This window comes from Muscardinus avellanarius (genome assembly GCF_963383645.1).
Source record: "Muscardinus avellanarius genome assembly, chromosome: 6".
In the NCBI taxonomy this organism is placed as follows: domain Eukaryota; kingdom Metazoa; phylum Chordata; class Mammalia; order Rodentia; family Gliridae; genus Muscardinus; species Muscardinus avellanarius.
Window position 1 is genome coordinate 105,887,817 of NC_137791.1, and position 13,475 is coordinate 105,901,291.

Consider the following 13,475-nt stretch of genomic DNA (forward strand, 5'->3'; position numbering starts at 1 on the left):
CTCTAATTTTTAAAAACTACTGGGCAAGAGGACCCTCTATCAAAAAATAAAAACAAATTAAAGACAGCATTATGCAACCACAACATAATAATTGATTCATCAAGAATCATCAACAGATGCTAAAACAACTAGGTAAAATACTATTGTAGGATAGTTAGTTGTGTGTGGTGGCACATGCCTGTAATCCCAGTATGCAGGAGGCTGACAGAAAGATCGCAGGTTCTCAGCCAACCTTAGCAACCCTCTCAACAACCTACTAAGACCCTGTTTCAAAATTTTAAAAAATAAATAAAAAGGGCTAGAGGAGTATCTCAGAGGTAGAAAGCCCATGGATAGATAGATGGATGGATGAATGGCTGTAGGGCTAAAAGGGCTACACCACTAGGGGTGGTGGCACATGCTTGTAATCCCAGTACTTGAGAGGCAGAAACAGGAGGATCACAGGTTCAAAGCCAACCTCAGCAATTTAGCAAGGCTCTCAGCAACCTAGTGAGATCCTGTTTCCAAATAAGAAATAAAATCAATCTGGGGAAGTAGCTTGGAGGTGGAATGCATCTGGGTTCAATTCCAAGTACCAAAAACAAGTCACAAAGTAAGCCAGTTGCAGTGGTGCATGCCTATAATTCTAAGAGATTGAGACAGGAAGACTACAATTTCAGGACCAGCCTGAACAACATAGTGAGACCACTGACACAAATAAATGAGCCACAAAGTATTAGCCACCAAAATTATTAACTAATTACAAAAGGGTTACATTTACATATTTACATAGAGGTATCTAATAAAGTCCTACTACAGTTAAGGAATCTTAACATTATCAATAAATGATACAAACTGACCATATGAGTCTCTTTTTTGTGTGTGGTACTGGGAATGGAAGCCAGGGGCATTCTACCTCTGAGATACACCTCCCCAGTCCAATTTTTTATTCTTTATTTTGAAACAGGGTCTCACTGAGTTGTAGAGGGCCTCACTAAGTAGTAGATGAGGCTGTCCTCTCGAACTACGATCCTGCTGTCTCAGCCTCCCAAATGCTGAGATTACAAGCATATGCCACCACACCCAGCCCATATGAATCTCTTGATGTGTTCACCAAGGATGATTTGAAATCACCTGGGTATATTTTTACCAAACAGACAGGACAATCAACTAAAATAGTGATGCTTAACAAGATTCTGGATAGAGGAGACAAAAGACACAGCTGTGCTGGATATTACTCATGCAAGTGGAAAAACCTCAATATACCTGTATATTAGACAACATTGCTATGTCAATGTTAAGTATCTTAAAAACCACAATGGCATAATGGTTATATAGGAGAATGAGTTTGTTCTTAAGAGATAAATATGATCAAGTATTCAGAATTAAAGCACCAGAACATCAACTTACTTTCAAGTGTTTTGGCAAGAAAGCAGTCTTAGAGATTAGCCAAATGTTAACAACTGATCAGTTTAGGTAAAAAAATGTATAAATCTTCCAACTTTACTGTTGGCTAGTTTTTCAATATAAAAACTTAGAAAATTAAGAGTGATAAAGAATATACATGCTGATATGAAAAATAAAGTTCACTGCAACATTACAACCAAATGTCTATTAATATAAGAATGGATACATTGTGATACATTCATGGAGTATTATACAGCAGTTACAATGAAAAACTAGATCCATCAAGATAAGATCTTTAAAACTCTACTGAGTAGCTGGGCATGGTAGTGCACACTTGTAATCCCTGCGTTTGGGAGGCTGAGACAGGAGGATCGCGCAGGTTCAATGCCAGCCTCACCTGGTTTAAGAGACCCTGTTTCCAAATAAAATATAAAATAGGTCTGGGAGTGTAGCCCGGAGGTAGAAGGCCCCTGGGTTCCATTCCCAGTACCACAAAAACAAAAAACAAAAAACTATTGAGTGAAAAACTAAGTGGTTTGGCTGATAGTATAATAAAACATCATATACATTTTCTTAAAAATCATAAAAAGAATACTATTTATTGAATATTGGATATATACACATCCTACTGTAAAGGCCTTTTTTTTCCTCTTTTGCAGTACTGAGGATTGAACCTATGGGCATTCTACCTCTGAGCTACATCCCCAGCCCTATTTTTTTATTTTTATTTTTGGTGGTACTAGGGGTGGAACCTAAAGGCTTTCTACTTCCTAGCTATATACTATATATATATACTAGACCTATATATCCCAGACCTATTTTTATACTTTATTTGGAAACGGGATCGCACTAAGTTGCTGAGAGCCTCACTAAGTAGCTGCGGCTGGCTTCAAACCTGTGTGATCCTCCAGTTTCAGCCTTCCAAGCACAGGGATTACAAGTGTGCGCCACCATGCCTGGCTTATTCTTTATTTTTGAAACAGGGTCTCACTAAACTGGAGAGGGCCTCACTAAGTAGCTTAGGCTGGCTGTGAACCTGCAATCCTACTGTCTCAGCCCCTCAAGTACTGGGATTACAAGTGTGTACCATCATGTCCAGCATTTTATTTTTCTTGGTGGTACTGGGAATGAAACCCTGTGGTATTCGACCTATGAGTTACACTCTCAGACCTACATAATTTTTTATTTTGAAACAGGGTCTTGCTAAGTTGCTGAGGGCTTTGCTAAATTGCTGAGGCTGGCCTCAAACCTATAATCCACCCGGTCTTAGCTTCCCAAGTACTAAGATTACCAGCATGCACCACCACACCCATCTACAATAAAGATACTCTAAAAATGGGCAAGAAGGACTCAGACCAAACTGCAAAACACTGATTTTCATTAGAAAGGGAAGGAGAATGCCTACCCTGTTAAAATCCTATGTTTGATCCTTAGCATTGGGGGAAAGGGGCACATAAAGTATAAAAAAAGAAAGGACTGGAGAGAAATGCAAAAGGAAAATTTTAAAAATGAGAAACACACTGGGCATGGGGCACACACGTGTAATCCCAGTACTTGGAAGGCTGAGACAAAAGGATCACAGGTCCGAGGTCAACCTCAGCAATCTAGCCAGACCCTGTATCAAATCCAAACCAAAAAATAAAAAAGAGGCTGGGAGTATAGCTTAAAGGTAGAATACCCCTGAATTAAATCCCCAGTACCACACATAAAAAAGGGTTGGGGGATGATAAAACGTTATCACTTGTTACTTGAATTCACTGGTACATAGTTATTTATCATATTATTCTATAACCTTTTCAAAATGGCTACAATGTAATAAATAGATGTAAACATCAACTTTGCATATCACTACTAGCTAATCAACCAATTACAAGTGATATGTGTTAAATTAATAAGCCTGTATAAAGCATAGTATCAAGCTTTCCAAAATGTGTATAAATCAATTAACAGAACAACACAGCTCTCAATGACTGTACAGGGCTACAGAGCCACAAGGTAACAGGTGAGTCAGGGGGCTCTACCATCTTCCCAATAAAATAAAAGGTTTTAGAAAGTCAAGTTGAAAAATTTTCAAATCCTCTAGAATGGTGAAAGGACATGACTTTCCACATGAGTCAGTCTAAGGTAACTAAAATAAGTGCTACCATGTCCTCATAGTATTTCTCCTGGGGTTTCATGGTAATGACTGACATGCTTTTGTTAAATCCCACACAGAATGGAAATGAAATGAAGTGGATGATTCCTGACAATAAAAAGGACAGGTCATTAAGCCAACAAGATAGATGAATACATCTAAAATACATGATACTAAATGAAGGCATGAAAAGGACCTGTCCCCAAATCCTGGGAAGAGGCAGAACTCAGGAAGAGACCTTGGATATGCCTTTCCATTAACTAATAAAGGCAAAGTACAAACAGAAAGAAAGGAGGGACATTGCCATACTGCAAGTACTAAGAAATCCTGCTTTTTGTGATAATTCTCCAAAAATCTTATCACCTTATTTACTTCTGTACTTTCTTAAACACCTATTGAACAATTTATATCTAATAAATAATAAATGTCAACTAAACAAAGATATATGATATTCCTATAAGGTCCCATTTATAAATCATGAAAGATTTTCAGATTATACTGCATCCTCTTTTAATATAACAAAAAATGCAAATAACCAAGACAGAGATATAAAATATTAGCAAAGGCCATGCCAATGAGAATTCCCTGCTAAGAAGTTTCTCCCGACAAAGATGAATACAGACATTTACACATCTGACAGATAGCCTCAGCCTGCACGTTCAAATGCTCTTGAATCTGCAAGTTATACAGCAACATTGTCAGTAGAAATGGTGTTATCATCAAAGTCCTACCTTCAGTTTTCTGCTGTAAAACTGTCATCAAATGTTCTATAGCTTCATCCACATGTAGCCCATGGAGGTCTAAAACATTCTGTGGCAGCAGAGAGGCATTGACTTTCTCAAAGATCTCCACAGCCGCAAGGTGATTGGCTTCTTTCATCTTTTGCTCATGAAGACTACCCTTTAATTATAAACAAATCACTAATGCACACTTGAGATATTTTATACTTAGAGAGGAAACAAATAGCGCCCTAAGTAAACAGCAAAACAATACACCTAAAATCTTAAATAATTCAAAGGGCTAAAAACCAAGAATGGACCAAAATTTAGGTTAATTTCAGTGAATTAGTAATCTAACAAATACCAAATCATTGTTTCTAACATTTTCTGAATCAAAAAAATTTTCACAGAAGAGGAAACCACTACCCATCTCACAAAAGAACTCACTGGTTTATTACTCAATACCAAGGTATATCCTTAGATAGTCCCGGGTTTTGGCTTGGAGTTTCAACAGCTTACAGTCACCTCCCGAAGCGATCCCCCAGGGTAAACTGTTTGGGCTCATGGGGCTACACCAGTTTGATACCCTTCTCTGTTCAATCACAAAAAAGTAAGGCATGTGAAACCATAAAGATGAAAAACAAAAATCAGTCAAGGAAGTTTCTGGTGTATAACAAGTGAAATGAGCCCAGTACAAATTTCACTTCCCTGAAAAATGTTATTTTTATTTTCTGACTATAAAAGTGACACATGAATTCAAACATGACAGAAAACACAAGACCCCTATAATTCTATTCTAGGATGACCACTATTAACATTCTGCTTTCTTTCCTCCATAAAACTTGTTACCTCTTCAATGATAGAATCTAATCTACAGAAAAACATAAACTGTCAGAAGAAACTATAATTCATGTAAGCCACAAATGTAAAAATGACAAGAACTGAGCATTCAAAAGCAATGGAATTCTCACAACCATGTTTCCTTTGTATTAGTATACCTTATTTCTGTCACTTATACAATCTCTAAATTCCTAAGAATAACTTTGTCTTGTCATAACAGTACAAATTTATCAGCTTCACAATGATTTAGGTATCATAAAGTACAGAGAAATAAACTATAATCAGCTTTTGACTCTACCTGCTGAGCATAGAAGGTGGCAACGTTTTTCTTGCCCATTCGGTACGCTTCCTTCGCCTTGCTGTAGCACTCCATCCTCTTCTGCTGGTGCAGGAAAGCCTCTGCCCTATAGTCATCGTACTCTGGGTACTCAAAATCCTGAAAAGATGGGTCACTTGGGGTATCTTCAGTTTCCCTTAATTTCTTTGCCTATAACATGTTACAAAGTAAATAATATTTAAAGAAAGTAAAAAATGCATGCCTTATCAAAACAAAATTAGGTTCTCGAATTCTTATCTTTCTTCTCAGAAAACTAAAAATGCCTTCGTACTATTACAAGAGAGCCAGATGTGGTGGCGCATGCTTGGAATCCTACTACTTGGGAGGCTGAGACAAGAGGATAACAGGTTCTCGACCAGCCTCAGCTACCTAGTGAGATCGTTTCAAAATAAAGAATAAAATTGGGGCCAGGGGTGTAGCTTGGAGGCAGAATGCCCCTGGGTACTATCCCTAGTACCACAAAAAAAAAAAAAAATACAAGAGTGACAAAATAATCTTCAAGTCTGGCATAGGAGGGCTCATGATCTTGTACAATTCCTACATCTTATATTGCATCTAAGAAAAAAATAATATACTGCATCCATTGATTCATGGTACCATTTTTTTCAGATGGTCAGAGGCATCAGGGGTATCACTTGGATCCTGTTCTATGCACAGCACTAACAGGACACATGAATTCCCAAATTACCCAAGTCCTATTATATTGACTAAATGACCGTAAAAGAGTTTAAAAAAAGGCATTTATTTACTGAATATTCTCATAAATAATAATAATAACAACAACAACAACAACACTGGGGATGTAACTCAGTAGTAGAACACTTGTCTTATGGTAAGGCCCTTGGTATGATCCCCAGCAATCAAATAAAAAAATAAAAAAAGAAGAATAGATGATTTTAAAAAAAAAAGTTCTATAAAAAAGCCTAATGTGCTAGGTATGGTGGCATGTGCTTGTAATCCCAGTACTTAGGAGGCTGAGATAGGAGGACTGGGGGTTTGAGGACAGCATCAGCAAGTAGTGAAGACTCTCATCAACCTAGCAAGATTCTGTTTCAAAATAATAAAATAAGGCTGTAGTTGTAACACAGCGGTAAAATGTACCTGGGTTCAAGCCCCAGTACCACCAAAAAAAAAGCCTAATGCTGACACGAGGTTAATATGCAAAATCAATTGCTCTTTTAACATTTAAACAATACAAAAATAAAATTCAGAAAAAAATTCCAATGTAAAATTGTACAACTTCAGAAAAATGTTTGATACTTCCTCAAGATTAAATGTTTCTACCCATTTATTTATAATCTCAAACTCATTGTAAAATGCACTGCTATTCAGTTAAGCCTCATACTCTATTTCTACACAGTAAAGTCTACAAAAAATTCAAGTGCTTGTCATGCACACTGATATTATAAAAAATCTAATGAGCTAAAATGATCATTTGGGTTGCACAGATAATTAATACGCTACTGATCACTAAATTTCCAATCTAGTCAAAATGGAGAGAAATAATCACTAAATTATTATACTCAATGAGCAAATCATATTTTTATACATAATTAGTAATCATTAAAGTAAAAAATAATTCCATACCTTTTTCTCCTTAGACTTCTGTGCATTATGAGAAGTGACATTTTCATTTTGATGAACAAATTCTTGAGCTACAACAGTTTTTACAGGGTCTCCTTCAAGAACACAGTTTAGAAATTGCACTGTGTGCTCTAATGAATAGCTGTAGAAAGTTTAAGTACAAACACAATGTCAATAAATGAAAGTAAAAGATATGTGAAGGCATTGAACAAAAGCAAATCCAAACATTTCATAAAATATAAGAAACTAGCTTAAGTTTTTAACACTGAAATTGAGTGCTCATGTATACTTTAAAGAGTCAAAAATGACCTGAAGGAAACTGACAAATACACTCACAAAAACCAGTTTCAAAAATTAGTCCAAGCTGAGTGTGGTAGAACAGGCTTGTAATCACAGTTCTTGGATTGCCGAGACAGGAGGATCGCAGGTTCATGGCCAATTTTGACAACTTAAGTGAGACCTTGTTTCAAAATAAAAAAACAAACAAACAAAAAAAATAGGGCTGGAGGTATAGCTCAGAGGCAGAATACCTCTGGGATCAATCCCCAGCACCCAAAAAAGAAAGGGAGGGAGGAACGAATGAACTCCAAAAAGGTACATTGGTGGGAGGAACAGGGAAACGCTAATAGTGCACCAACGCAAGGAATTCTAGTGTGCTATTATATAGTAGGTGAGCATAAATAACAGTAATGCACTGTATCCACTATAGTACAGAATATAGGTAGTACATTACTCGTACCATGAAATTCTACAAACTGACTAACATCTGAATGCCGGGTGCGGTGGCGTACGCTTGTAAACCCAGTGCTTGGGAGGCTGAGACAGGAGGATCAGATCACACAGGTTCAAAGCCTCAGCTACTGAGTGAGGCTCTCAGCAACTTAGTGAGACCCTGTTTCCAAATAAAGTATAAAATAGGTCCGGGAATATAGCACAGAGGTAAAAAACCCCTGGGTTCCACCTCCAGTACCACACATACACACACACACACACACACACACACACAACCTGATACACTCAAGTTCCAATATTTAAAGAAATACATTCTAAGAAAAGTTATACATTGCCGGGAAGATGGCAACGGAGAAAAGCGGGGTTTACGAGCCCCACTAACAACCAATCTCTATTACCACAAAAGCAGCGCCTTTCATAGCCAGAAAACACCATCAGCAGAGAAACAAAAAATGTAATTACAAGGGACAGAGAAAAAGAGGGCTGGAAAAACGAGACACCAGAAAGAAACCAGACCACAGTGCTACAGCTGAAGCTGTGGTGCGAAGCGGCAGGCACCATTTTCCCTTGCAGCACCAGTCTCCAGAGAGGAGGGAAACTCAGAACGAAGCTCAGAGCCACAGAGGAGGTACGCCAGCCTCATGGCCGAGGACGCGGGAGCAGCGCCTTACTGCCGGCGGCAGCGGCAAATTCACCAGACAGCACCAGACAAACGCACTCAACAGCCCACCAGGCTACAGAGAGGAGCGGCAGACAGTGAGCCGAGGTGAGCTGCTGCGGATCAGCCGGGCGGGATTCAGCAGATTTCTCGGCGCAGGGAGCATCTAAAGCTCCCAGAGGCTGGGCTCAGCACACCCTGCAGGGACTCAGAGCGGAGCTCAAAAACAGAAAAGAAATACGCCAGCCTCACGGCCAAGGGAGTGGCAGCGGCGCCATATATCCACCGGCGGCAGCAGCAGCAAATTCACCGAGTCCACTACAACTCCATCTGCTCACTCAACAACAGTGAGTCAAATTGTGGCCCCTAGAGGAGAAATCCCAGTACTGTACTCCCAAGGACTTGACCCAGTGGGGGGGGGGGGGCAGAGATATCACACCATAGGAGAACGCCCAACCTGGCACCCCCCCATGGTCTAAAGCAGCCTCGATTGACTCCCTGGGTCTGAGACTCTGCGATACAACCCAGTAAAGGAGTAGTGAGGTCTGAGATACCACAGACTCGAGATCCACAGCACCTCAAGTGAAGTCGTAGTGACCCAAAGGAAGAACCCAGAGAAGGCACAAACTTCCGAAATCATGGGAAAGAGGAATAACAATGAAGCAATGAATGCCCACAACCCCACAACATCAGAACCCAATAAAACAGAATTTCAGAGATTTCTAGAAGATCAAATCAGGAAAATAACTGTAGAAATAATAGGGCTGTTTCGAAAAGAATTCAGAGAGAGCCAAAAAGAGATAAAGGATGCAATTAATGAAGTAAAGGCCTCAATTCAAAGTACAAACAACCGATTAGACCACATGGAGAATAGAATCTCGCTCTTAGAAGATGATCACTCCAAAAATGAACGCATAGTTTCTAATTTAGAAAAAAATATCCAACAGCAGGAATCTGACATTGAAGAAATATGGGCCCATTTTAAGAGAGCTAACCTAAGAATAATTGGAATAGAGGCGGGAAAAGAAGGTGAGACCAAAGGGATCAACAATCTCTTCAAGGAAGTAATAGCAGAAAATTTTCCAAACATAGAGCAAGAGGTCGATACACAGGTCCAGGAAACTTATAGAACTCCCTTTAGACAGGATCGGAGAAGAGGATCCCCACGCCACATAATTGTCAAAATGACCAATGTGGAAGCCAAGCAGAGAATCTTAAAAGCAACAAAAACAAAGGACCAAATGACATTCAGAGGCAACCAATTAGAATCACTCCAGACTTCCCAAACCAAGTCATGAGAGCCAGAAGGGCTTGGAGTAACATATTCCAAACTCTGAAAGAAAACAACTTCCAGCCAAAAATTTCCTACCCAGCAAAACTTTCTATCAAATTAGATGGGGAAATAAGAAGCTTCCATGACAAACAGAAACTGAAGGAATTTATGTCTTCAAAACCAGCACTAGAGAAAATACTCAAAGAGATTAACTACAAAGAAGAAATAGGTAACACAGACCAGAAGCAGAAAAACAAGATTTTCCATCCAACAGACAACTAAGATTGGTTATCTTAGGAGATACATTATTTATGTTAGTCTTTTACCTATCTCAAATTGGTATTGTTTGCTTTTATTGTTGCTAATTTTTAGGATTTATAGTTGGAATATTAATATACCTTCAGATATAGCACTTGGAAACATTTTATCCCATTCTATCAGTAACTTTTAACTCTGTTTACACTGTCTTTGGATATACAATTTTTTTTATTTTTTAGGGAGCTTGTTTACCCTTTTGTTTCCTGTGCCATTGAAATCATATCCAAGAAATCACTGCCAATTTCAATGTTGTGAGGTTTTATGACCCAGATTTTCTTCTAAAAGTTTATAGTCATAAGATTTACATTTAGGTCTTTTATCTATTTTGAGTTAATATTTGTATATGGTGTTAGGTAAAGGTCCAATCTCATTATTTTTCATGTAGTTATTATTTTTCAACAATATTTAGTAAATAGATTATTAATAATAATGAATAAATAAATCAATGACTTATTTATACACTGCATACCAAACAGAGAAAATTAAAAACTGTGGGTAGAAGAACTAAAACTATCTCTATTTGCAGATGACATACTATACTTAGAAAACCCAACAAACTCAACCAAAAAGCTTACAGAACTGATCAACAAATTCAGCAGTGTCTAGATAAAAAAAAAAAATCAATCTTAATAAATCAGAAGCTTTCCTGTACGCCAACCATAAATCTACTGAAAAAGAAATCCAGAAAACATTTCGACTCAATATCCCACAAAAATAATAAAAAAAAAAACTTAGGAATAAACCTAACCAAAGGAGATAAAAGACTTCTACAAAGAAAACTATAAAACACTGAAAAAAGAAATCAAAAAAGAACTTAGGAGATGGAAAGATCTTCCATGTTCTTGGATAGGAAGAATAAATATCATCAAAATGGCCAAACTTACAAAAGTGATCTACAGATTCAATGCAATACCCATTAATTACCAAGATCATTCCTCACAGATATAGAAAAATATTCCTTAAATTCATTTGGAACAACAAAAAAAAAAAAAACAGAATAGCCAAAGTAGTTCTAAGCAACAAGAACCCTGCAGGAGACATCATAATACCTGACTTCAAACTATACTACAAAGCCATAGAAATAAAAAAAACAGCATGGTATTGGCACAAAAACTGATACACAGACCAGTGGAGCAGAATAGAAGACTCAGAAACAAATCTGTACACTTATGGCCAACTGATTTTTGACAAAGGGCCAAAAACATACTGGAAAAAAGATAGCCTCTTCAACAAATGGTGTTGGCAAAACTAGTTAACCATATGCAGAAAAATGGAAATAAATCCCAGTTTTTCACCCTGCACAAGAGTCAATTCAAGATGAATCAAAGACTTGGAAATCAGACCAGAGACTTGCAGCTCCTTGAAGAGGGCATTGATCCAACCAACACTTCAACACATAGGCACAGGTAAAAACTATCTCAACAAGACTTCAAAGGAGCCGGGCATGGTGGCACACGCTTGTAATCCCTGTGCTTGGGAGGCCAAGACATGAGGATCACACAGGTTCAAAGCCAGCCTCAGCTACTTAGTGAGGCTATCAGCTACTTAGTGAGACCCTGTTTCCAAAAAAAATATAAAACATAGGTCTGGGAGTATAGCCCTGAGGTGGAAAGCCTGTGGGTTCCACCCCCAGTACCACCGAAAAAAAAAAAAAAAAAAAAAAAGATTCCAAAGACACAAGCATTTAAAAGGAGGATCAATACATGAAATTGCATTAAACTGAAGAGCTTCTGTACAGCAAATGAAACTATCAAGAACCTCAACAGAGAGCAGAGAGAAAAGGAGAAATTTTTTTGCCAACTACTCCTCCAATAGAGGACTTTAGATATCTAGAGTATACAAAGAACTTAAGAAACTCGCAGCTAAGAAAAAAATACCCCAATCAAAAAATGAGCAAGTGAGCTGGGTGAGGTGGCGAACATTTGTAATCCCCATGCTTGGGAGGCTGAGACAGGAGGATCACACAGGTTCGAAGCCAGCCTCAGCTACTTAGTGACGCTCTCAGCAACTTAGTGAGACCCTGTTTCCAAATAAAATATAAAAAATAGGTCTGGGAGTATAGCCCAGAGGTAGAAGGCCTCTGGGTTCTACCCCCAGTACCACCAAAAAAAAAGGGGGGGTGGGGGCAAATGAACTAAATACACACTTCACAAAAGAAGAAATTCAAATGGCCAAAAAATGTCTAAAAAAAGTCCAACATCATTAGCAATCAGAGAGATGCAAATTAAAACTACCCAGAGATTTCACCTAACTCCAATTAGAATAGCAATCATTACAAGCCCAAACAACAAAAATGCTAGTAAACATGCGGAGAAGTGGGAACTCTAATACATTGTTGATGGTATTGCAAATAAGTGCAACCACTTTGAAAAACAGTATGGAGAGCCGGGCGTGGTGGCACACGCTGTAATCTCTGCGCTTGAAAGGCTGAGACAGGAGGATCGCGCAAGTTCTAAGCCGGCCTCAGCTACTTAGTGAGGCTCTCTGCAACTAATGAGACCCTGTTTCCAAATAAAATATAAAATAGGTCTTGGAGTATAGCCTGGAGGTAGAAAGCCCCTGGGTTCTGCCCCAGTACCACAAAAAACAAAACAAAACAAAACAAAAACAACAACAAAAAAAGAAAAAACAGTATGGAAGATTCTCAGAATGAAAAATAAAAACAAACTTACCATATGATCCAGAAATACTATGTCTGGGTATCTAACCAAAAGAAACCAAACTACCAAACCAATGCACCAGTATCTATGTTCACAGCCGCACAATTCACAATTGCCAAACTATGGAAACAGCCCCTCGATTAACTCCCTGGGTCTGAGACTGTACGATACAACCCAGTAAAGGAGTAGTGGCAGCAGATGAGATTACCCAAACTCCAGATTCAGAGCACCCTAAGTGAAGTCATGGTGACCCGGGAAAGAACCCAGAGAAGGCACAAATTTCTGAAATCATGGGAAAGAGGAACAACAATAGAGCAATGAATGCCCACAACCCCATAATATCAGAACCTGAGAACACAGAAATTTAGAGATCTCCAGAAGAACAAATCAGGAATATAACTATAGAAATAATACAGGATTTTTGAAAAGAATTTACAGAGAGTCTAAAAGAAATAAAGGATGCAATCATTGAAGTAAAGGAATCAATTCAAACAATACACAATCGATTAGACCACATGGAGAATAGAATCTTGCTCTTAGAAGATGATCACTCCAAAAACGAACGCATAATTTATAACTTAGAAAAAAAATCAGACCGCAGGAATCTGACATTGAAGAAATATGGGCCCATTTTAAGAAAGCTAACCTAACAATAATCGGAATAGAGGCGGGAAAAGAAGGTGAGACCAAAGGGATCAACAATCTCTTCAAAGAAATAATAGCAGAAAATTTTTGAAACATAGAGCAAGAGGTCAATACACAGGTCCAGGAAACTTATAGAACTCCCTTTAGAGAGGATCAGAGAAAAGATTCCCCATGCCACATAATTGTCAA

The 13,475-nt window shown here is 38.2% G+C and overlaps 1 protein-coding gene across 1 annotated transcript in view; it reads right to left on the reverse strand.

Annotated features, from left to right (window-relative positions):
* Positions 1-13,475, reverse strand: part of N4BP2 (NEDD4 binding protein 2) — a gene marked incomplete at both ends in the record, with an annotated part of 63,522 nt that overhangs the window by 7,656 nt on the left and 42,391 nt on the right. Inside the window, 3 exons of the mRNA XM_080697430.1 lie at positions 4,252-4,420; positions 5,378-5,566; positions 7,004-7,142. Coding sequence (XP_080553556.1) covers positions 4,252-4,420; positions 5,378-5,566; positions 7,004-7,142 — 497 coding nt within the window. The remainder of the gene's footprint in view (positions 1-4,251; positions 4,421-5,377; positions 5,567-7,003; positions 7,143-13,475) is intronic.